The 22,988-nt window shown below is 42.0% G+C and overlaps 1 protein-coding gene and 1 long non-coding RNA gene across 3 annotated transcripts in view; one reads left to right on the top strand and one right to left on the bottom strand.

Moving 5' to 3' along the window:
- The window catches only part of PIK3R3 (phosphoinositide-3-kinase regulatory subunit 3), a 325,870-nt gene that overhangs the window by 39,498 nt on the left and 263,384 nt on the right, over positions 1-22,988 (bottom strand). Inside the window, exon 1 of one of the 2 annotated variants that reach the window (XM_060773428.2) lies at positions 2,989-3,803. The exons of the other annotated variant lie outside the window; for it this stretch is intronic. Coding sequence (XP_060629411.1) covers positions 2,989-3,094 — 106 coding nt within the window. The 5' untranslated portion in view covers positions 3,095-3,803. Of the gene's footprint in view, positions 1-2,988; positions 3,804-22,988 lie in introns of those variants that run through there. 2 annotated transcript variants of the gene reach the window in all.
- LOC137096983 (uncharacterized) overlaps positions 3,974-22,988 on the top strand; it is a 47,814-nt gene continuing 28,799 nt past the window's right edge. The window contains exon 1 of the long non-coding RNA XR_010909870.1: positions 3,974-5,007. This is a non-coding gene — a long non-coding RNA (uncharacterized lncRNA). The remainder of the gene's footprint in view (positions 5,008-22,988) is intronic.

Raw genomic sequence — 22,988 nt, 5'->3', positions numbered from 1 at the left:
TCTGCTGGAGCAATTTTGATTCTCAATAAAAACAATTATAAAAAAAGAAAATGTCAGCTTGGTCCATTTTTTTTTTACAATGGGCTAAGTTTCCATCCCTCATGGTTGTAGAGAAACAAAACCCCAAATGTATGACAAAACATAAACATTAATGTGTGTGCATTTCTTTCTTCTTACTACTACTATCAGCTTGTAACAGAGTTTATAATTAATATAATTTTGCTTAAAACGAATAGGCCTTTTTATGTCACCTTCGATTGGGCAGTAGCCCAACAGTTAACAAAATATTATCAACCCTTGAAAATATTTAATTTTTGTGCACACCTATATAAAGCAGAACCATGCAGGGCTGCTGTATTTGAATAATTCATTTCAAGTACAGAATTTTGTCATTTTTCTTGGATGCTTGAAACATAACCCTGATCATATTTCACCCCACTTCCAATTAAGACTGAAAATTCAAGAGCAAATCTTACATTTGCTTTTTGTTAGAGTGCTAAGATATATTTATTATATTGTTTATTTATACCTCACTTTTTTCTTCACAAAGGAGACTCAAAGCAGCTTACATTAAAAGCATTTCCATACAATATTTGCAATTTATATTAAGCTATGTATCAACTTATTAAAATGAACTACTCTTATTCAAAAAGTGAACATTTAAACGTTGAAGAGTTTAATCAATAAGGAAGTAAAAATCTCAATAGTTATACAAAATCATTGTGCTTAAATTTGGAATAGTTGGTTACCATATTTTACCACAAATTACCTGTAACACTCAAAAGATTCACTGATGGTCACGGTATATAGGAGACACCAAGAACTAGTTACAACATAAAATATTATAACAGTACTACTCAAAATCTATCAGTCTACAGTCTGAGAAGTTGGATTACTGTATTTTGCCACAAATTATCTGTAATGTTCAAGATGATAAACAAAAAAAAAATCTTGACAGATAGGAGACTGAAAAATGGGTCATACATACTTTAGAAAATTACAGGAATTTTACAAATCCTAAAGATTTCAATGGTCCTTAGATGCTGCTTTCTAGCCTAACAGGCAGTACAATTATAGTTTTGAAGTATACAGAAAACAATGTTAAAAGACGCATGCTAGAAAAGACATAGGACTGAACTTTAGGGAAATGCTGAAGCTGCAGCTTAATAAACTTTGACAGAATGTCTTAAAATGCTGGTTTCAATATGCATTCATTTTCTTAGCAAGTTACTGAAAGCTTTTTAAAGGAAGTTTAGGAGAAGCATTGTGTTGTTAATGTCTAAGAATTCACGGTATTGCATCTAGATGAGCAGGATGATCTCCAAGCTTAATTTTATCGTTTTGATTCAAACGGAACAGCTTAAAAACATTAGGTTATAAAGGATCACATCTCTGAAAGGCTGCAGAACTCTGAAATATTGTAATACTTTCTCTCTCTTTCTCTCTCTCTCTCTCTCTCTCTATATATATATATGGAGAAATTATTTCTTTATATTTTGGGAGAAATTATGTCTTTGTATTTTGGGAGGAAAAACTCAACATAATTAACACAATTTTCAAATGAAATTTCACATACACACAGTTTCTCTTCTGCATACTAAAATGATGTCATCAAGAAGGCTCACGAGCATGAGGCAATCTCACACTCTCACAACCATAATTCTGAATGGATCCAGCTTCCACCAGTGATTCAACTGATCTCTGGCTTGGCTATCATCTTAGTCCTCCTGAGACACAAAAGAAGTACTATGCCAGACCAAAGTGAGGACAATACCTCTCAACCACTGGAAATAATGTCGATATTATTCTTTAGATTGTGTTTTTGATATACGTATGTATGGCATCAAATTGCTGCCTGTTGTAAGGCTGCCTTGAAGTCCCCTCCGGGGTGAGAAAGGCAGGATATAAATATGGCAAATAAATAAATAATAAATAGATTAGACTTGTAAGTCTCTGGGATCCTTGGTTTGCAATCCTTCGCAGTTCTCACTTGGTTGTAAACCCAACTGAAGTCAGTGATATTTCCAAGTAGAGCAGCATAGGATTGTGATGCAAGAGTTTTGTCCCACAAACCCAGTGCAGAACCCAAAGCTTTAAAAATAAGATTTTGTTAAAAAGTACACTATGCTTTGTTAAAAAACAAAAACACTGATTGTATATGAGGTTGGGAACGTAGATACACGCAATAAACTTTGAACAGCAGAAGGAAAAGAAACAAAAGGTTTGCTTGGAACTGAAAGGGTGCGTTGCTTCTACAGCTGCAATCTGAAAAATCGAAGCATTTGATTTGCTCAACAAACTGAAGAACTGGGGTGAGAAAAAAAAATCTAAAAGTTTACACGTTTGTTTTAAAGTACAGTTTTCAGCTTCTTTGGCAGCTAAAATGAAGCTGTTCTACTGGAAAAGAAACAATCAATGTCTGCTACAGATGCATGGAGCTACAAAACCATTATGATCTAAGATCGGCCCCTTCTCTGTTAGGAAGGTTAAGACTGGTTATTCGAGCAGGCATTCCAAAAGGCAGTGTAACAAATATTGGAACATGAAAGGACTGGATGATGAGATTGGATCTTGATTTTAACTAAGAGATGTAGTATTGACTTTGTAATGTTTGTATATGGATGCTATGGTTTTTAATTGTTTTAATCTGTTTTATGATGTTCAAGCATTGAATTTTGCTACTTGAGTCGCCTGAGGGCTGAGAAAAGCAGTATATAAATGAAGTAACTAAATAAAATAAATAAATAAACCAAGCATGGGCAAACTTGGGCCTTCCAGGTGTTTGGGACTGCAACTCCCACCATTCCTAACAGCCTCAGGCCCCTTCCTTTTCCCCCTCAGCCGCTTAAGCGGCTGAGGGGGAAAAGGAAAGGGCCTGAGGCTGTTAGGAATCGTGGGAGTTGAAATCCCAAACACCTGGAAGGCCCAAGTTTGCCCATGCCTGACCTAAGCACAATGAAGGTCCTGTGGGTGTCCTGCCTTACTTACCTGGAGGGTCCATTTCGATATAGAATATCAATTCGGTGGAATATGGCATCATCACCTCCCTCCAATCCGTGTCATCACGATCCATATCCCACACCGTATTGTACATTGTGGCCAAGAGGAGGTGGGCAATCTCTGGGCTCCCTCTTTGGTCAGCTTCCTTCTTCTTTACACAAAAACACGACAAATACGACACACACCACCAAGTCAAGCGTTCTTAGAGCGTACCAAAAATATAATAATCAAAACACAAAAGGAGGTGTGTTTGGGGGGTGGGTGTGAAACTTTTCCTTCAATGGTTCAGGAAAACCACTCCCCCCTTTCTCTCAGGAAGCTTCTGAATCCTTTCTTCGGATCGAGGGAAAGGAATAACTTTTTCTTCCAGTCCAAACGAAGCCAAAGGAGATGGAGGAAGAGAAGAATAATAAAAAATATTCCTTCTCAAAGTGGAGAAGAAGGAAATCAAGGAGTTTGGAGGTTTCTGTGTCCTGCTTTGTTCCCAGAAAGTTTGTCAAGGGAGGTCTGAGGGAAAGGAAGCCTGTGGAGAGGAGAAGGGGTTGTTTCCTCTCCTTCTGAAGAAGAATAAAACAATAATACTACTAAGAATAGTCCTTCTTTTGCCCCAAGAGAGGGCTGAGGGGGAAAGGTCTGGCTTTCGGGCCACTCAGGGCGCAGCGCGGCTCCTCCTCCGCCGGCCCAGCGGCTCTGTGACTGCCTTCCTGCTCCCTTCCTCGGCGGCTGCTCTTACTCGGCGGCTCCCAGCCCCGCTCGCCTTCATTTTAAAGAGGCTCTGAGGGCCCCAACCGTCACCAACCGCCTCTTTGCCGGGGAAGAGGCTCCGCCCACTACGGAGGCGGGGAAGGCCCAGCCTGCGAGAGAAGCTCCGCCCCCTTTTGGGTTAACCCTTTCGCGCCCGGGAAGGATTTCCCCCCCAACCTGAAGCGCTGGGAGTGGGATTTTTTTATATATATTTTTTTTATTTCGTCTCAGGAGCGACTTGAGAAACTGCAAGTGAGAGAATTGGCCGTCTGCAGGGAATGTTTTGATGTTTACCATCCTTCTCTCGCAAAAAAAAAAGCCAATGGGATGTTGGCCTGCATCAATAGGAGCATAGTGCCTAGATCCAGGGAAGTAATGCTACCCCTCTATTCCGCCTTGGTTAGACCATACCTGGAATATTGTGTCCAATTCTGGGCACCACAATTCAAGAGAGAATGTGTCCAGAGGAGGGCGACTAAAATGATCAAGGATCTGGAGAACAAGCCCTATGAGGAGCGGCTTGAGGAGCTGGGCATGTTTAGCCTGAAGAAGAGAAGGCTGAGAGGAGATATGATAGCCATGTATAAATATGTGAGAGGAAGTCACAGGGAGGAGGGAGCAAGCTTGTTTTCTGCTTCCTTGGAGACTAGGACGCGGGACAATGGTTTCAAACTACAAGAAAGGAGATTCCATCTGAACATGAGGAAGAACTTCCTGACTGTGAGAGCCGTTCAGCAGTGGAACTCTCTAACCCAGAGTGTGGTGGAGGTTCCTTCTTTGGAGGTTTTTAAACAGAGGCTTAGATGGCATCTGTCAGAGGTGCTTTGAATGCAATATTCCTGCTTCTTGGCAGGGGGTTGGACTGGATGGCCCATGAGGTCTCTTCCAACTCTATGATTCTCATATCCCTGCATAGGGAGTTGGAGCTGACAGAGGGAGCTCATCCGCACTCTCCCCGGATTCGAACCTCTGACCTATCGGTCATCAGTCCAACCGGCACATTGCGCCACGGGGGGCTCTGGGAGTGGGATAAGCTGATGCTTAACTTTCCCTCTCGGACCACTTTTCATACATAATGACCTGCGGTAGGGACAGGTTGCAAGAAGAGGGGGGAATCTCTCCAGCTGGCGGATGCCCAGGTTGCTCCCTGCACCAGAGGGACATCTGGCAATCTCTTTGCCCTTTGCATCCCACAGAAGATGATGCCCAGAAAGAAAGTATGGACTTGCTGGCTGGCATGCCTCAGTCTTGACGCTTAGGAGAGTAAGTGGCTGGCTCTTTTTTTAAAACAACCTGCTTCCCTACGTCTTGTTTTGCTTTGCGGGGGGGGGGGGGGGGGTTGCATGTGCTGGGACTGTGGATGTTTGTGATGGATGCTGTGCGGGAGAAAGGTAGATGCATTGCTCTTCCATGTATAAATATGTGAGGGGAAGTCATTGGGAGGAGGGAGCAAGCTTGTTTTTTGCTGCCCTGGAGACTGGGACGCGGAGCAATGGTTTCAAACTACAAGAAAGGAGATTACATCTGAACTTCCCATCGGTGAGAGCTGTTCAGCAGTGGAAGTATCTGCCCCGGAGTGTGGTGGAAGCTTTTAAACAGAGGCTGGATGGCTGTCTGTCAGGGATGCTTTGAATGCGATTTTCCTGCTTCTTGGCAGGGGGTTGGACTGGATGGCCCATGAGGTCTCTTCCAACTCTATGATTCTAGGATCTGAATGAACACTCTTTTCTGAATGTGCACGAGGGGCATTGTGCATCGATCGAGCACAGTATGTGTAATTAATAATGAAGGCTTTTTCAAATACTCCAAATATTCATGATCCAAGCTGTAGCTAGCAGAACCATCAACTCCAAAGCATCCCCACTAACTCGTTGCAGGATCATTCCAAATTTAAAGAGCCCAACCATATATTTCAGGTAGTTTATGGATAGCAGAACTGTGGTTAAAAAGGTAAAGGTTTCCCGTTGACATTAAGACTAGTTGTGTCTGACTCTGGGGGTGATGCTCATCTCAATTTCTAAGCCAAAGAGCCGGCTTTGTACGTAGACACCTCCAAGGTCATGTGGCCAGAATGACTGCCTGGAGCACCATTACCTTCCTGCCGAAGTGGTACCTATTGATCTACTCACATTTGCACGTTTTATAACTGCTAGGTTGGCAGAAGCTGGGGCTAACAGCAGGAGCTAACCCTGCTCCCCAGATTTGAACTGCCAACCTTTCAGTCAGCAAGTTCAGCAGTTCAGCCCACCTGGAGCTTCCCAGTACTGTGGTTACTGGATGTGAAATGTCGACAGGGTACCAGAGTCAAAAGTATCCAAACTAAATTTGTTCCTGTTCTTTAGTGCTGTGCATCAGTGGAGATGCACAGCAAATCCCACTGCATGAATATGAGTTGGACTGATGTTTGGAAAGGCGGGAAATAAACAATAAAACTCCTTTAGGATAAACTGGATCTTATGCCTTACCTGTATAATATGGGAATGACAAGGGTGGTGGCATTGTGGCAAACTGTGGCCCCCACATGATAAGATCACGGTCTGCCCATGACTAATTATGGTTTCAGGGATACTTTGGTTACACTCAATTATAGTAATTTACCCCAGAGTTATCCTGTTAAAGTCAATGGCCTGAATCCTATTGTTAGACTCAACTACGGTAAACCCACTTAAGGAGAAGGATTTATATAAGCGTTGACTCACCGTGCAACCCATTGATTCAACGGGTCTGCTCCAGTTGGGACTATGAATAGGATTCAGGCCAACATGGAGTTTACAGCAAATATGGAGATTACAGCAATAGTAACTTGTGGGAAACAGTTATTTTCTGTGCATGTAATGTGGTGTATGGCTGAGCTTCGATGATTGATTTGAAGTCTGTGTCAATGAAGCTCCACCAGAACCATGTTGACTTAGGAATAAAATCTATTTACCTTTTAATATATGGCTAAAGGATTCCAGCAACCATATGGCTGTGGACATTGCAGATTATATGAGATAGTGTTTGTGTTTCTGTGTGCTGTGTATTATCAAAGGCAGTTTGTATAGTCTGTCAGCGAGGCATTTTAGGGTTTAAAGCTGACTTCTTAAAGTGTAAATAACATACCAACTTCTCATATATTTTGTGTGTGTGTGTATGATGCAACCTATTAGAATAGGACTTGGCTTTATAGGTGAAATCTGGGGAAAAAAAACAAGCTGATGGTTCCCTTTTAGTCCATCACTGATGTTAAAGTGGCCGGCTGCAGAGTCTCCTTGCAGCCACGTCCAAAATAATACAAAATCTAGCATATTCATCTTAAATGACTGCTCACAGAGATAAGATTATTCTACAGAAAGTACAAATATCTACCAAATGATGTTCAAGAAAGTCTTGTAGAAGCTATCAGTTTCCATATATTGTATTATGAATGTACATTTGGAACCAGAATGCCACAACTATACCATATTTTAAGGAGCATACATTACTCATGTGCGTGGTCATTCACAGTGATATTTTTGGCTAATACCCAAGCAATGCAGGTATACAGAAGATATATAAAAAAACTGGCACATGCTTGGTCATATCTAATAAATCAACACCTGTCTATTTATGCTAGATGTTCATGTGATTGTGCTGTGTCTTCACAGCTTCTATACGAGGTTTTTCACAGGCAATGTCACTGCCTCATCCAAGGCATTTTAAGGGGGGGTATAGATGTCATCGGTTCTCCATGACTTTATTTTCCTCCTGGAAAGAAAAAAAGTCTCCTAAGAGAATAGCTGCATGTTGTGTGTGGAGTCCTAGCAATTGGTGCCGTATCTCTAGATGCATCCAAAATCTTAGGCTTATCTTCTGTTGTCTCTGTGTAATATTACTACTGTATTATTAGAGCCTCTCTGTTTTCTAATGACAAATGGAGGATTAACATAGTCCAATCTGTATTTGTATGGAGGTTGTGCTTAAACCTTCCTGTGGCCTCTTGGAGGGAACCTGGCTTTATTTCGCAGGTTTGAAAATGAAGAAATAAATGTCTTGCTGTGGGTTTTCCGAACTGTATGGCCATGTTCCAGAAGCAGTCTCTCCTGACGTTTCACCCACATCTATGGCAGGCATCCTCAGAGGTTGAGGGGTCTGTTGGAAACTAGGCAAGTGAGGTTTATATATCTGTGGAATGTCCAGAGTAGGAGAAAGAACTCTTGTCTGTTGGAGGCAAGTGTGAATGTTGCAAACGGCAACCCCAACTAGCATTTAATGGCCTTTCGGCTTCAAAACCTGGCTGCTTCCTGCCTGGGGGAATACTTTTTAAGGACATGTTAGGTAAAGGTAAAGGTTTTCCCCTGACATTAAGTGCAGTCATGTCTGACTCTGGGGGTTGGTGGTTATCTCCATTTCTAAGTCATAGAGCCAATCATGTGATTGTGCTGTGTCTTCACAGCTTCTATACGAGGTTTTTCACAGGCAATGTCACTGCCTCATCCAAGGCATTTTAAGGGGGGGTATAGATGTCATCGGTTCTCCATGACTTTATTTTCCTCCTGGAAAGAAAAAAAGTCTCCTAAGAGAATAGCTGCATGTTGTGTGTGGAGTCCTAGCAATTGGTGCCGTATCTCTAGATGCATCCAAAATCTTAGGCTTATCTTCTGTTGTCTCTGTGTAATATTACTACTGTATTATTAGAGCCTCTCTGTTTTCTAATGACAAATGGAGGATTAACATAGTCCAATCTGTATTTGTATGGAGGTTGTGCTTAAACCTTCCTGTGGCCTCTTGGAGGGAACCTGGCTTTATTTCGCAGGTTTGAAAATGAAGAAATAAATGTCTTGCTGTGGGTTTTCCGAACTGTATGGCCATGTTCCAGAAGCAGTCTCTCCTGACGTTTCACCCACATCTATGGCAGGCATCCTCAGAGGTTGAGGGGTCTGTTGGAAACTAGGCAAGTGAGGTTTATATATCTGTGGAATGTCCAGAGTAGGAGAAAGAACTCTTGTCTGTTGGAGGCAAGTGTGAATGTTGCAAACGGCAACCCCAACTAGCATTTAATGGCCTTTCGGCTTCAAAACCTGGCTGCTTCCTGCCTGGGGGAATACTTTTTAAGGACATGTTAGGTAAAGGTAAAGGTTTTCCCCTGACATTAAGTGCAGTCATGTCTGACTCTGGGGGTTGGTGGTTATCTCCATTTCTAAGCCATAGAGCCAGCGTTTTCCATAGACCCCTCCAAGGTCATTTGGCAGGCATGACTGCATGGAGCGCCATTAACTTTCGCCTATTGATCTACTCACATTTGCATGTTTTGCAACTGCTAGGTTGGCAGAAGTTGGGGCTAACAGCGAGAGCTCATGTTTGCTGGCCCTGATTGTTTCCTGCCTGGAATTCCCATTTTATAGGAGTTGCCCAGTTTCCAACAGACCTCACAACCTCTGAGGATGCCTGCCATAGATGTGGGCGAAACTTCAGAGGAGAATACAGCCTGGAAAACTCACAACAATCCAGTGATTCCAGCCATGAAAGCCTTGGACAACAAAGACATAAGTGAAGATGATAACTCCTTCCTGGGACCAGCATTTTCCCTATCCTTCAGTGTTATAACCTATTTGGGACACTGTGGATACTGGGTTTTCAGAACGTGCTGTTCATCTGCAAGCCTGAGATACTAAAAAATCTGCAATTGTCCATCTGAATGGCTGAGATAGTGAAACCTTTCCTTTATGACGGTTCAGTGCACACAAACTTGGCTTGATGCACACAATTATTGTAAAATATTGTACAAAAGTGCCTTCAGGCTATAACAGGCCAGGGCAAACTTGGGCCTTCCCTCCAGGGGTTTTGGACTCCAACTCCCACCATTCCTCACAGCCTCAGGCCCTTTCCTTTTCCCCCTCAGCCGCTTAAGCTGAGGGGGGAAAGGAAGGGGCCTGAGGCTGTGAGGAATGGTGGGAGTTGGAGTCCAAAACCCCTGGAGGGAAGGCCCAAATTTGAGAGAAGTCCTACGTTTCCCCAGGCCTGCACTAAAGCCACGGTTTTGGGATGTGCTCCTGAACTTTTGAGGGCTGTGCGGGAAGAGTTTCCAGAGTTTTTATGCTGAAGGCTGTATAAACAGAGTTTTTGCTGTCCTTTTCCTCCTCTCCCTTATTCATGCAAAGCTTCCTCCTTTTCCCTCTCCTTCTTCTGGGGGAAAGAGGTTGCCTCTTCCTTCCACCTCTGGCTCGCGGCCAGCATGGACGCCAGTTCGGCGCGAGGGACGGGAGGGGAGGGGGACCAAAAGAGCGAGCGAGTGAGCGAGCGAAGGAGCGCGGATTAGTTAGCCCAGTTTGTGAGAGCCGCTTTGCTTGTCTTTTGTCTGGGAAGAAGCATCGGGCTTCTGGATTGGCTGAGAGACCCGCGGCCGGCTGGGCCAATCACAAAGCTGGAAAGCCGGTCGGGCGGGTGGGGATTGGTTGGAGGCCTCAGTTACTAAGCGGGACGAAGGAAGGGGGGGATTTGACGAGAGGGAGGGAGAAATGAAGGAGCTTGGGTCCCCACGTCTGTTCTTCCCCATCAGTTCTTCCTCAATGGTGTTTCAACGTGACTCAAAAGTCACACAAGCAAGCCTGTGTGAAACGGCAGACATGAAATCTAGAGACCTGTCGGGTCTCGTGTAGATCCAAGATCTCCCTGCCTCACATAATGTGGCTACTACAGGCTGGCACAGTTTTCAAAACCCACGATTTCAAGCTCTAATCTTGAGGGTATGTAATGGGAGTAGTAGTTTGCTGAGGCAAGAGCATTCTGAAAGAGAAAGCCATAATAATAACAATAATAATAATTTTTGGTCGTGTCAGGAGCGACCAGAGAAACTGCAAGTCGCTTCTGGTGTGAGAGAATTGGCCATCTGCAAGGACGTTGCCCAGGGGACGCCCGGATGATTTGATGTTTTATCATCCTTGTGGGAGGCTTCTCTCATGTCCCCATATGAGGAGCTGGAGCTGATAGAGGAAACTCACCCGCCTCTCCCCAGATTCGAACCTGCGACCTGTCGGTCTTCAGTCCTGCTGGCACAGGGGTTTAACCCACTGCGCCACCGGGGGCTCCATAATAATAATAATAATAATTATTATTATTATTTATACCCCGCCACCATCTCCCCAAGGGACTTGGAGCGGCTTACATGAGGCCAAGCTCAACAACACATCACAACAGAAAAGCAATAACAACAATACAAAGCAATACAAAATAGTATATAAGCTAAAGGTAAATGTTTCCCCTCGACATTAAGTCTAGTTGTGTCCAACTCTGAGGGTTGGTGCTCATCTCCATTTCTAAGCCGAAGAGCCGGCGTTGTCCATAGACACCTTCAAAGTAATGTGGACGGCATGACTGCATGGAGCGCCGTTACCTTCCCGCCTATTGATCTACTCAGATTTGCATTTTTTCAAATTGCTAGGTTGGCAGAAGCTGGGGCTGATAGCGGAAGCTCACACTGCTCGGATTCAAACCTGCTACCTTTCAGTCAACAAGTTTAGCAGCTCAGTGGCTTAACTCACTGCTTCACCAGGGCTCCTAGAGAAAGCTATAAAACTTTGTAAAGCTACAACTCACAGGATGTCATAGTATTGAGTGATTAAAAAGGTATCAAACTGTATTAATTCTGCAGTGTGTTTAGATGATCCCTCGTAGCCCAAGGATGATGGTCCTCCAAGTCTGGTTCCTTGGCGGTGGCTTTGTAGGTGGCTGTAGAGTGCTATTCTTGATCCGCATGTTCTCCCACAGTGAGAACATCAGTTTCCAGGTGCAAGGCCGTCCCAGTCAGGGTTGGCTTGACACACCTTCCTCTTGGCACGTTTGTCCCTTTCGCCCTCCATTCGTGCCTCTTCGAATTCTGCAGCACTGCTGGTTACAGCTGACCTCCAGTTAGAGCGCTCAAGGGTCAGGGCTTCCCAGATCCTGGCGTCTATGCCACAGTTTTTAAGGTTGGCTTTAAGCCCATCTTTAAATCTCTTTTTCTGTCTACCAATGTTACATTTCCCATTCTTGAATTGGGAGTATATTAACTACTTTCGGAGACGGTGATCTGGCATTCGGACAATGTGGCCAGTCCAACGGAGTTAATGGCAAAGGAGCATCGCTTCGATGCTGATGGTCTTTGCTTCTTCCAGCTCACTGACATTTGTCCGCCTGTCTTCCCAAGAGACTTGCAGGATTTTTTGGAGGCAATGTTGATGGAATCGTTCCAGGAGTTGCGTATGACGTCTGTAGACAGTCCATGTTTTGCAAGCGTATAACAGGGTTGGGAGGACAATAGCTTTATAAACAAGCACTTTGGTCTCCCTACGGATGTCCCGATCCTCAAACACTCTCTGTTTCATTTGGGAAAGTGCTGCACTCGTAGAGCTCAGGCAGTGTTGTATTTCGGTGTCAGTGTTGACCAGGCATGGCTAAACTTGGGCCCTCCGGATGTTTTGGACTTCAACGTCCACCATTTCCTAACATCCTCAGGCCCTCCCCCCCCCCCCCCCATGCCTGGTGTAGCTGCTATATGCCTGGAAAGAATGTTGTAGTTAAGAGATCAAGAGATTGTGAAATACAGGTCGAGTGTCTCCTTATCTGAAATGCTTGGAAACAAAAGTGTTCCATGTTTTGGATTTTTTCCTCCCAGGATTTTGCAATACTTGCGTACACATCATGAGATATTTCTTGAAATGGCACTCAAGCCAAATTATGACATTCATTATGTTCCATGTATACTTTATACACATAGCTTGAAGGTACACCACCTTTTTAATAATTCTGTGCAGCAAGCAAAGTGTGTGTGCACTGACTGATCAGAAAGCAAAGGTGTCACTGTTCTAGCCACTCATATTGACAATTTGGAGTATTTCAGATTTTCTGGAAAAGCAATAAAAGCAATAAAAATAGTGAGGGAATAAAAGTGATGACATTATTTGAAAAATGGTTAACAATTCTTAAGAGAAAGGGAACCCTAAATACCTGCTATGAAGGTTTAGAAGATAATCTGAATTGTGGGATAGTTCATGGTTGTGTGTTTTATGCTTCTTCCAAGACTCTTGTTGGTTTACAGCGACCCCATTACTTTTTTGGGGGTTTTTCAGGGGTAGTTTTGTCAGATCCTCCCTCTGAAATATAGCCGACAGCACTGGTATTTATTGGTGGTCTAACGGTGACGCAAAGGGTTAAACCCTTATGCCGGCAGGACTGAAGACTGACAAGTTGGAGGTTTGATTCTGGGGAAAGCACGGATGAGTTTCCTCTGTCAGCTCCAGCTCATCATGCGGGGATATGAGAGAAGCCTCCCACAAGGATGGTGAAACATCAAAACATCCGTGTGTGTCCTGGGCAACGTCCTTGCAGACGGCCAATTCCCTCACACAAGAAGTGACTTGCAGTTTCTCAAGTCGTTCGTCACACACACACACACAAATTCAAGGCTGACCCTCCTTAGCTTCCAAGATCAGATGGGATCTGATACCTTAATCTACTCAGAGGTAAATCTGATTGAATTTTGTCAAAGTAGAACTTGAGATTTTGTTAAAGAAGAAAATATTTCCAGGGAAGCATTCTTGGGACAATTTGTAGCTTGACGCAGCATTTTATCTCTTCTACAACCCTTGCTACAACCCACCCAAAAAAAACAAAAAACTAGTATAATGTAGAAGTTACGCAGCAATCAAATAAGATAGTAGTACTGCTATGGTATTTCAGCTGCATGTTTGACACTACTCTTTTCCAGTACATTAGATGAACCGAAAGAAAGCTCAGTCTCGGGGAGAAAAAAAGAAATTATTTAAGCAAAGAAAATGAGTTTTCTATAATTTTTAAAAAATACAGCATGGATTGTAGGCAGATATTACTGGACATTTACTGATGCTGAAAGCGGAGGGGAGTAGGCATCTTATTGATGTTAGGATTATCAATCTTCAGATACAAGTTCAAAAGATTCATGCAAACCTCGTATAGGGATGGTTCTATCCTATTGCATTGAATGACATACAAAATATACTTCTTTTTCTTTTTCTTTTTTTTAAAGCACATATTCTCTTCTCCAATGAATGCTTTTTTTTACTGCAAAAAAATAAACATTCATGATGTAACCCTTCCTCTATGATGTCTGTGCACATCTTGAGACGGAGCTTAATTAAGAGATGTTGTAAAACGTAGCATCAGAAGCAGCTCCGAGAGAGACAGATTTGCTTCTTTAAACAAGGGTAGTTTATTGCTCCAAAACCATATAATTTTGCCCACCAGAGCTTTTGTTCGAAATAGACATGCAGATAATACAAAATCCATGCTAGTCAACCAGCCTCATTGCTAACCAGGTTGACGTGAGGTTTCGGCGAATGCTGCGAGTGGATAAAAACTGTGTCAGATAATTAGAAGTCCACCGTCACTTTACAGAAGTATGGCAACAGAGAATTTGAAGTTTACTGCTGCTGCTTGAATAATCTCGATAGCAAGTAATTGAAAGAAATCTGCTGCTACAGTAACCAGACTCCTTCAGGGAGAGGGAGCTGCATAAAAGCACAGAGCTTTCATTCAAGTAATTCGCTCTAGATAAATTAATTTTATATCCCTATTCACTCTCTGATTAATCCGTGATAGGCAGATAGGCTTCCTTCTTTTTTATACTTTAAATAAAAACTCTTAGAAACTACTTCAGTATGTTTCTATTCATCATCATCTGACAGAAACAGTGACTCCCCGAAGATGTTCAGGAGAGCATTGATCAGATACCTTCTTTAAAACATGAACATTGACTATAGGGCACGTATGGGTAAAACTGTCAAGTTGCATCCTTAATGCCTCTGTATCATATGCTTTATTGTGCTGGAATAGCTCATTATATTCATCCCTCATAGACATTCAAATAAATTTTAAGCTATCTGAGTCTGTTGTCACAGAGTTACGATGGATAAATGCAGGTAAAAATATGGATTTTTTTTTTGCCTTATTCTGATTTGGATACTGGATACAGGGAAGTAAGTCAATGTGCATTTTTTCTCATTACTTAATCTGGAATGAAAATGTAGCCTGGGCATTTTTTCTCCAACCCTTTCATTTCGGCGTGCACATATACTACCGTACTTTTACTTGGTATACGGCATCTATTTCAGGCTTGTCAAATCATCGGCAACCTAGTTGCATAACACATTCCTCAAGTCAGTCTAGAATTGTTTGTTTGTTAAAATTGTGTATTAATATCTTACCAGGGCATCCAAAATAACGTACAATAAAATGTATTAAACCACAATTGAAAAACAGATTAAAAGCTATGTTAAAATCAAAGCACAGAAGCTTTGATGTGTGTGTGTGTGTGTGTGGGGGGGGGGGGTCAATTATTATGGATTTAGGATTATTGTAAAAGCTTTTTTGTTTTTTAAATTATAGTTGTAACCACCATTAATGCTATTTTGGTGGAATGACAGCTTTATATATGTTTTAATTATGAAGATAAACTTCAGATTCTTCCCTTGAATTCTCCATACTTTCATGAATCTTTTGCTCAAACATTTTGTTCTTATCCCCTTTTTAAAGTTAGGTTCCATATCATTATTGTTTACATGTTATCAATCAGTACAGTAGATTGATGCAGTCAAGGAAGCTACAACCCGAGTTTTCAAAACCCGATAATCAGGATTCTTGAAAGTCTTTCATTCATTAGGTGGCTGGCCATAAGTCAAATCCAACTTGAAAGCAATGAACAACAACAAGAAATGGACTAGATTTTGCTATTAAAACCATCTTTTCTTTTAAAAATATAATTAGATATAGAAACAGTGATATTTTCCAACTGGAGGGCAGAATGATCCCAAATATTGTTCTTGATAGTGAGTCATTGGAGACCTTCTGTTGAAATCCTGTTGCAGTGTTTTCCCTGTACTAGCCCTGAATATCTCCATTACATTTAAACCAGGTCACCTTTGCTGTGCTCATAATTATTTTCTCCCTTCTTAAAGCAGTTAAGGGCTATGTTGCCTATACTACTAACAACAGCTGCAGGATTTATTCCCATGTTAGAAAGTAGAGGGTTTACTTCATTGTTTGTTGTAGGAGTTGGAAACGTTTGTCATTCCAGACGTCTTGGATCTCAACTCTCAGAAGCCCAAGCTAGCATGGCCAAGTGATTATAGTATTGTAAATTAAATTATAGAATTATAGATCAAACATTTGGAAGGTCAAAATTTTCCCTGCCTTCAAAGAATCCCAAGAGATAAGATAAAGGATCCTTTGAAATTATGAATATAACTCATTATATAGAAAGGGCATGAGTGCCCTCATGCTAAAAATCTTCAGTTGTGAGAACAGATAAGAAAGTTTTATATATAGGGTGGACTAAAATGTCACAAAAGGGTTTCAATATTTAATAACTCCTTTATTTTTTATTTACAATACCATATATATACAGGATATAAAATTGATTTGCATTACATTTCAATGCCCCCCCCCCAAGTCATTAAAACACCAGATACCTTTGTGACTTTTGGCCCATCCTGTACATACTAATTGCAATTAAAGGGAGAAAAGTATGATTCAGGGGCTTTCTTGTAATTTAAATATTGCCAATTTTGACAATATGCATGTATCCCGTATACATGTATCCTGGCTAACTTTATGTAATGTTTAACTATCTTGCTTTAACAGAGAATATTTTTGAGGTTATTACACAAAGTCCAAACATCATCTTAACTGGTTTTCTTTGTTGCGTGTCACCTCAGGAGTCCTGGTGGACTAAGAGCAATAAAGAAATACTTGTAATAAACAAGTAAAATAAATGCCTTGTTTCATCTTATCCCAAACAGTGCCTTGCTGTCGATCTTTGGCCTTTTATAATAAAGATAACAATATGATGATGATCCTAAAAGACTTGAAACCCACACAACTCTGCCTGTTCCCTAATGTAACAAAGGTTCTTGTTGTCTGGTGCTATCAACTCTTTTTCATTTCCTTGCATCTGACAATTTGTACTTTGAGGCAGGATTAAATATTAAAGACCTGAGTGTTTTCATGTGTTTTGGAAAAAGCCAGGAGAACTTCCAGCAGAATATGCTGAACATAGGAAAGCCATTTGATCCAATCTGCTGGGTTTCTTCTTGGCAGTGCGCTAAAAACTTGCTAAGTAGCGACCTGATTTAAGCTCAAGCAGGCCCCTAGATAGAGTTTGTGTGCATGAGGTGAATTAACTCTCCCCCGGAGCAAAGCTTTGAAAGCTACATTTAAGAAGAATAACTATGATAACCTACTGAAGGCATCCATAACTGAGCAGTGGTAGAATGATGCTCTGGGATCCAGAGCACCATTCCACTATTGTGTAGTTATGGACAGCTTTAGTAACTGGTGAAGAACAGGAGGGCTCTTATTCCAAACCCAGATTATGTAATAGGTTATCGAGGGAAGGTATGCGCTGCATAATGGGGAGGGCACAGAAGGTCAGGAATCATTTCTAGATCAAGCTCTTTTAAAGCAGTGGTTCTCCACCTTCCGACTGCCGTGATGCCTAAATATCATGTTGTGGTGACCCCCAACCATAACATTATTTTTATTGCTACTTCATAACTGTAATTTTGCTACTGTTATGAATTGTAATGTAAATGTCTGACATGCAGGATGTATTTTCATTCACTGGAGCAAATTTGGCACAAGTACTCAATACGCCCAAATTTGAATACTGGTGGGGTTGGGGTGGGGGGTTGATTTTGTCATTTGGGAGTTGTAGTTGCTGGATTTATAATTAACTCCACCAATTATGGAATTGAACCAAACTTGGCATACAGAGCTCCCACAACCAACATACAATACTGGAAGGGTTTGGTGGGCATTGACTTTGAGTTTTGGAGCTGTATTTCACCTACATCCAGAGAGCACTGTGGACTCAAACAATGATGGATCTGGACCAAACTTGGCATGGATATTCAATATGGCCATATGTGAACACTGGTAGAATTGAGGAAAACAGGCCTTGACATTTGGGAGTTGTAGTTGCTGGGATTTATAGTTCACCTAAATCAAAGAGCATTCTGAACCCCATCAACAATAAAATTAGGCCAAACTTCCCACCACACAGAATCCCCATGACCAACAGAAAAAACTGTTGTTTTCTGATGATCTTTGGCGACTCCTCTGACAACGCCTCATGACCCTCCCCCCCAGGGGTCCCAACTCCCAGGTTGAGAAACACCGCTTTAAAGGAAATCATGTCCTGGTCTGCAATCAGGTTTGGAAAGTGGGTAGGCAATTTGGGTAATTGAGGACAAACTGAAAAAGCACCCCTTCATCCGTTACCACATCTGTGAATACGCCTTACATCTTGCTTATTGAGCCCATAAGTAATACATTTTGTTCAATTCATCCAGTATTTTGACTACTTTAAAAAAAGAGATGGAAGGTACAATTAATGCCTGTAATCAAGCACTCTACACAAAAATCTGCTGAGCTTCTCTGTGCCTACATATGTGTGTGTACATAATTTGCAGCTTCTTAACATGCAATCCTTCCATACATAGAGTGAGGCCCTACAACCTTTTCCTCTCCCCATTCCACCCACTGCCTATCAAACTTCCTGCTGTCTGAAAAACTCGGCACAAGCTGCCTCACATTCACTCTTATGCTGCAGTAAAAATGTATATATATATATATATATAGATGTAACAAAACTCTGACCCAAGCAACCAAACCGTTTTACACATCAGAAGGTAAAGCAAAACTCCCTCAGGATCTGACCAACTGATCTGATCTCAGATAACTTTCCTTCCTGTGTACAAATATGGCTAGCTGACCCCGAATGAGAAAAGTAAACCTGTCTATAAAACATCCTCAGTGGAAAAAAAAATTCAAAGCAGTATAGCTCTTTTCAATTACATTTTTTTTTTGCAGTGGAGGTACTAAAATTGGTTTGCAGAGGAAGGTACTAGAAATTATTATGGAGGATAAGGTGGACAGAAGTAGAGTGAATGTTGGAGGCAATAACTTATGCCTTCAAGTCTGAACTATTTAGAAAAGGCACAAAAGCTCAGAAGGGGGCCCATTCAAGGTCTGCATTTCCAGGTGCACCTCCCCAATGGTGCTGTCACTGGCAAGAAATTATTACTTGGGCAATAGTTCCTCACATTTGTCACAACTTTTCAAGAGAAAGATTCAGAGGGATCCTATTTTACATCCTTCATTTCCGCTTGCAGATTGAAATATAGATGGTATTGCAACTTATTCATTCAGATCTGAGCTTCACGTGGAATGTTACCATGTTCTGTTAGCCATCCAGCACAGACAGAACTGCATTTACACAATGAAGATACTTGTATCTTTTGTGATTGCTGATAGTATAATAACATTGGAAACTAAACCAAATGAAAGCTATTCTTAGTCAAAACAGATGCTAATTCTGCAAACTTACACATGTCTACTCAAAAACAAACATGTGCTTAGAAGGGGATGTATTCCCAGGTGAGTGAATGTAGGAATGAGTATAAATGCTTTAAAGCCGGTTCAGTTAATATAGTAGAAGGGAAGGAAACTAGAATGAGTGCTTGATGACTCATATTCCTCCCCCCCCCCATGTTAGTTTTCCTTCTCTTTATTCGTTCAGTCGCTTCCGACTCTTTGTGACCTCATGGACCAGCCCACACCAGAGCTCCCTGTTGGCCGTCACCACCCCCAGCTCCTTCAGAGTCAAGCCAGTCACTTCAAGGATACCATCCATCCATATTGCCATTGGTCGGCCCCTCTTTCTTTTTCCTTCCATTTTTCCCAAGCACCTTGTCTTTTCTAAGCTTTCCTGTATTCCCATTTTTTTTTGTTGTGTCAGGAGCAACTTGAGAAATTGAAAGTCACTTCTGGTGTGAGAGAATTGGTCATCTGCAAGGACGTTGCCCAGGGGACGCCTGGATGTTTTTGATGTGTTACCATTCTTTTGGGAGGCTTCTCTCATGTCCTCACAAGAGGAGCTGGAGCTGACAGAGGGAGCTCATCCACGCTCTCCCCGGATTCGAACCTGTGACCTGTTGGTCTTTAGTCCTGCCGGCATAGGGGTTTAACCCACTGCGCCACCAGGGGCTCTGTCTTCTCATGATGTGGCCAAAGTACTTCATCTTTGCCTCTAATATCTTTCCCTAATATAATATAAGGTCCTATGGAACTGTCAAATTGGATAGGAAGAACACGATCTGGTCTAAATTAGACTTCATTCATTTGAATTAGAATGGGAAAAGTGTGCCCTGCACTACTTACACTAGCTATATGTTTGCCCTTGGGTGCAGTAGAGGAAGGTGACATGTCACCGGCATCCAAAGAAGGTTCATTTACTAGTTCAGTCAGATTCTCTATGTAGAATGGTTAGATGTGTGTAATTGAAAACAAAACAAAAACAAACCTATTGTCTAAGCAAGTTTATGAAAGCGGCCACTTGTTTGTGGAACCTTATCATGAGATATTTTTAAAAAGGTACCTATTCTGGAACAGGATGGATTTTCACAGTAACAGATTTGCTCTGTTTTTAAAATCCAGGGTCATAGTTGTAGTCCTTGGAAGAGAGGGCTCGCAGGCCCAGAAGTTACTAAGTATAGCTCTTCCCTTGCCATGCCCACAGTTCGCTCCATCCACACCTCGTCTCATGTTCCCAATTGTAGCCAATTAGGTTGTCTCTCATCCCTGATTGTACTTGCAAAGTCCCTGACTCTCAGCATGTGTCTCTGATTAACTCATTTAACAGGGAAGAGATCTTTGCTCAGCTATTTTTCTCTTTTCTGCCCAGCAAAATGACCAGGATAGGCAGAAACGGCTGCAGAAGTGGAAACGAGTATGGTGAGAGCAAAATTTGGCACAAAGAGCAGAAAAGGTTCACTTCACTTTTGTCCTCTATTTCTATAACCGGACATACTTTGTCTCTGTAAGATAGTTGTTCCCAACCCCCTTTCCTTCACCGAGATATGCCCCCCTATTTGGTTTGAATCGCTTTAGGATATCTATCTCAATATATATATGGCTTACTTGTCCTAATGTATCTCCCTCTATGATCCACCTCGGAGTTTATGATAATCAGGGGAGGCCCTGTTCTTGATCCTGCCACCCTGCAAGCACGGTTGGCGGGGACGAGAGACAGGGCCTTCTTGGTGGTAGCCCCCCGTTTATGGAACACACTCCCCAGTGAAATCAGGGTGACTCCTCTCCTTTAGAAAAAAGCTCAAATCATGGCTTTGGAGCCAAGCATTCGGGCAGCTGACCCAGCAGTAACTGCAACGACTCATGAAAACTGACAATAGTTAGACCTCGGACTGGAACTCTGGACTCTGATTTGGATTTGGGCTTTGTTGTGTTTTAATGTTTTAATGCTTTAATATTTTAATGTATATTTATAATTTGGTTGTTTATCTAATGTTAATTTGTTTTGTATTGTGATTGTTTGTTGTTGTTGTTGGCATCTAATGGTTGCCAGTTGTAAGCCACCCCGAGTTCCCCCTCATGGGGTTGAGAAGGACAGGATATAAATGTTTGAAATAAATAAATATTGCTGTTCTAGAAATTGCATTCCGTAAAGTTAATTTTAAACTTTTAACATCTTTAAGATTCTTTTCTCAAAGACACCTTTTAATACATACAGGGAACTATAGTTTTTATTATATATTGCTTTAATTACATTGACCACAGAAAGAAAGTCCTTCCTGTGAGCCGCATTTGAGGGTGGGCTGTTTCTCTTTGCACTTCATTTACGGATGACAACCCAGTTTCAGGGCCCAGGGTTTGAAAACCCCCACTCATAATTCAAATAGGATGATATACATGCTTGTGTATAATGCTGCATTGGGATATCATGATTTTGAAGTTATTTGTGGGATGGACCGCGCTCATTTCGGTCAAGGCAGAATGTGGCTCAAGGCAGTATTCATTATGTAACTATGGCCTCCATAAAAAAAACAAAAACCCCATATTCCGTCCAAATGAAGAAGATTTTCTAGGATCCTAAGGGAGGTTGTCAGACTGAAGTTTTCTGCCTGGGTCAGGAACGCTGTTGAGGCAGCTTCATTCCCCCCAGAGGTGTGGGAACAGGGGAGTACTCTTTGAATCCCCTTGACAGATCTGTAATCTTGTCATCATCTTTGCCAGTGAGAAAGGCACGTGACTACAAACCAAGGCGTATGGGGTGGGGAGGATGCGTGTGAAGCAGAGGAAAGGAAGGAGAGGCCTGGAAGGCATGAAAAATTTAAAAAGGCCACATTATTTCTTAATAAGTTGAACTAAACACTCAGAGGCAGACACCACAAACAAATCTTTGTTGGGGGTATCATTTTCCTCCCGATAGCGCGCAGGCAATTTGTGCCTCCGAAATGACCCATTTTACCATAATGCACGGTTGCTTGGCTACATACATTCGCTCTCCTTGTACATTTTCTCAGATGGAAACATGGCTATGTTTGCTTGCAAGATGCTAACCCCCCCCCCCCCCCCCCGCTTCCCTTTCCTAAGGGATACAGACAGGACAAGAGCAACCTCTTAACATCAGGTGAAAATTGCAGCTGCTGTATGAAGTTTTATTTCTTTTATTTAGAGGAGAAAACACGGAAACCTGACCCCATCTTAACTGGTAAACCCCTGGTGGGAAATGAGAAAGGAGAGCGAACACAGCTAAAACTTAGTAATGGGTAGTGTTTGTTGAAGCTTATACCTGGAACATATAGCACAATAGAGGAGTGATTCTGAGCAAGAACAGAATGGTTTGTTTTTAATCAGTGATGCACTACATCAGGCATGAGCAAAGTTCGGCCGTCCAGGTGTTTTGGACTTCAACTCCCACAATTCCTAACAGCTGGTAGGCTGTTAGGAATTGTGGGAGTTGAAGTCCAAAACACCTGGAGGGCCAACGTTTGCCCGTGCCAGCACTACATCCATCTCCAGTCATATGGGGGAATGGAAAGAGCATCAGTTTGCTAGATTGCTTCACAGACAGGTTTAAGATCTAACATCTTTCATTTTAAAATTTAAATCCTTGTATCTGTGGAACCGAGCTACACAATTTCACTTATCCACGGTTTCACTTATTCACTTAGGACCACTTATACATATTATATCCCCTTCTCAGTGCCTCTGTTGTTCGTCCCATTAGAATAATAGGGGAAACTATTATCCACAGTTTCATATATCCATGCAAAATCTGGAAACACATTCCCCACCAATATGGGGACTGTACTGTACTTTAAACAAGCAATATTGCAGGTTTATGTTTAGTTGTCATTAAAATAAAAAAGAGACGTTTTTGCCTCCAAAATGGCTCATTAAAGCAAAAAACA

The sequence above is a fragment of the Anolis sagrei genome, chromosome 4 (assembly GCF_037176765.1).
Source record: "Anolis sagrei isolate rAnoSag1 chromosome 4, rAnoSag1.mat, whole genome shotgun sequence".
NCBI classification, from domain to species: Eukaryota; Metazoa; Chordata; class Lepidosauria; order Squamata; family Dactyloidae; genus Anolis; species Anolis sagrei.
This window is presented reverse-complemented; position numbering and strand designations above follow the sequence as displayed.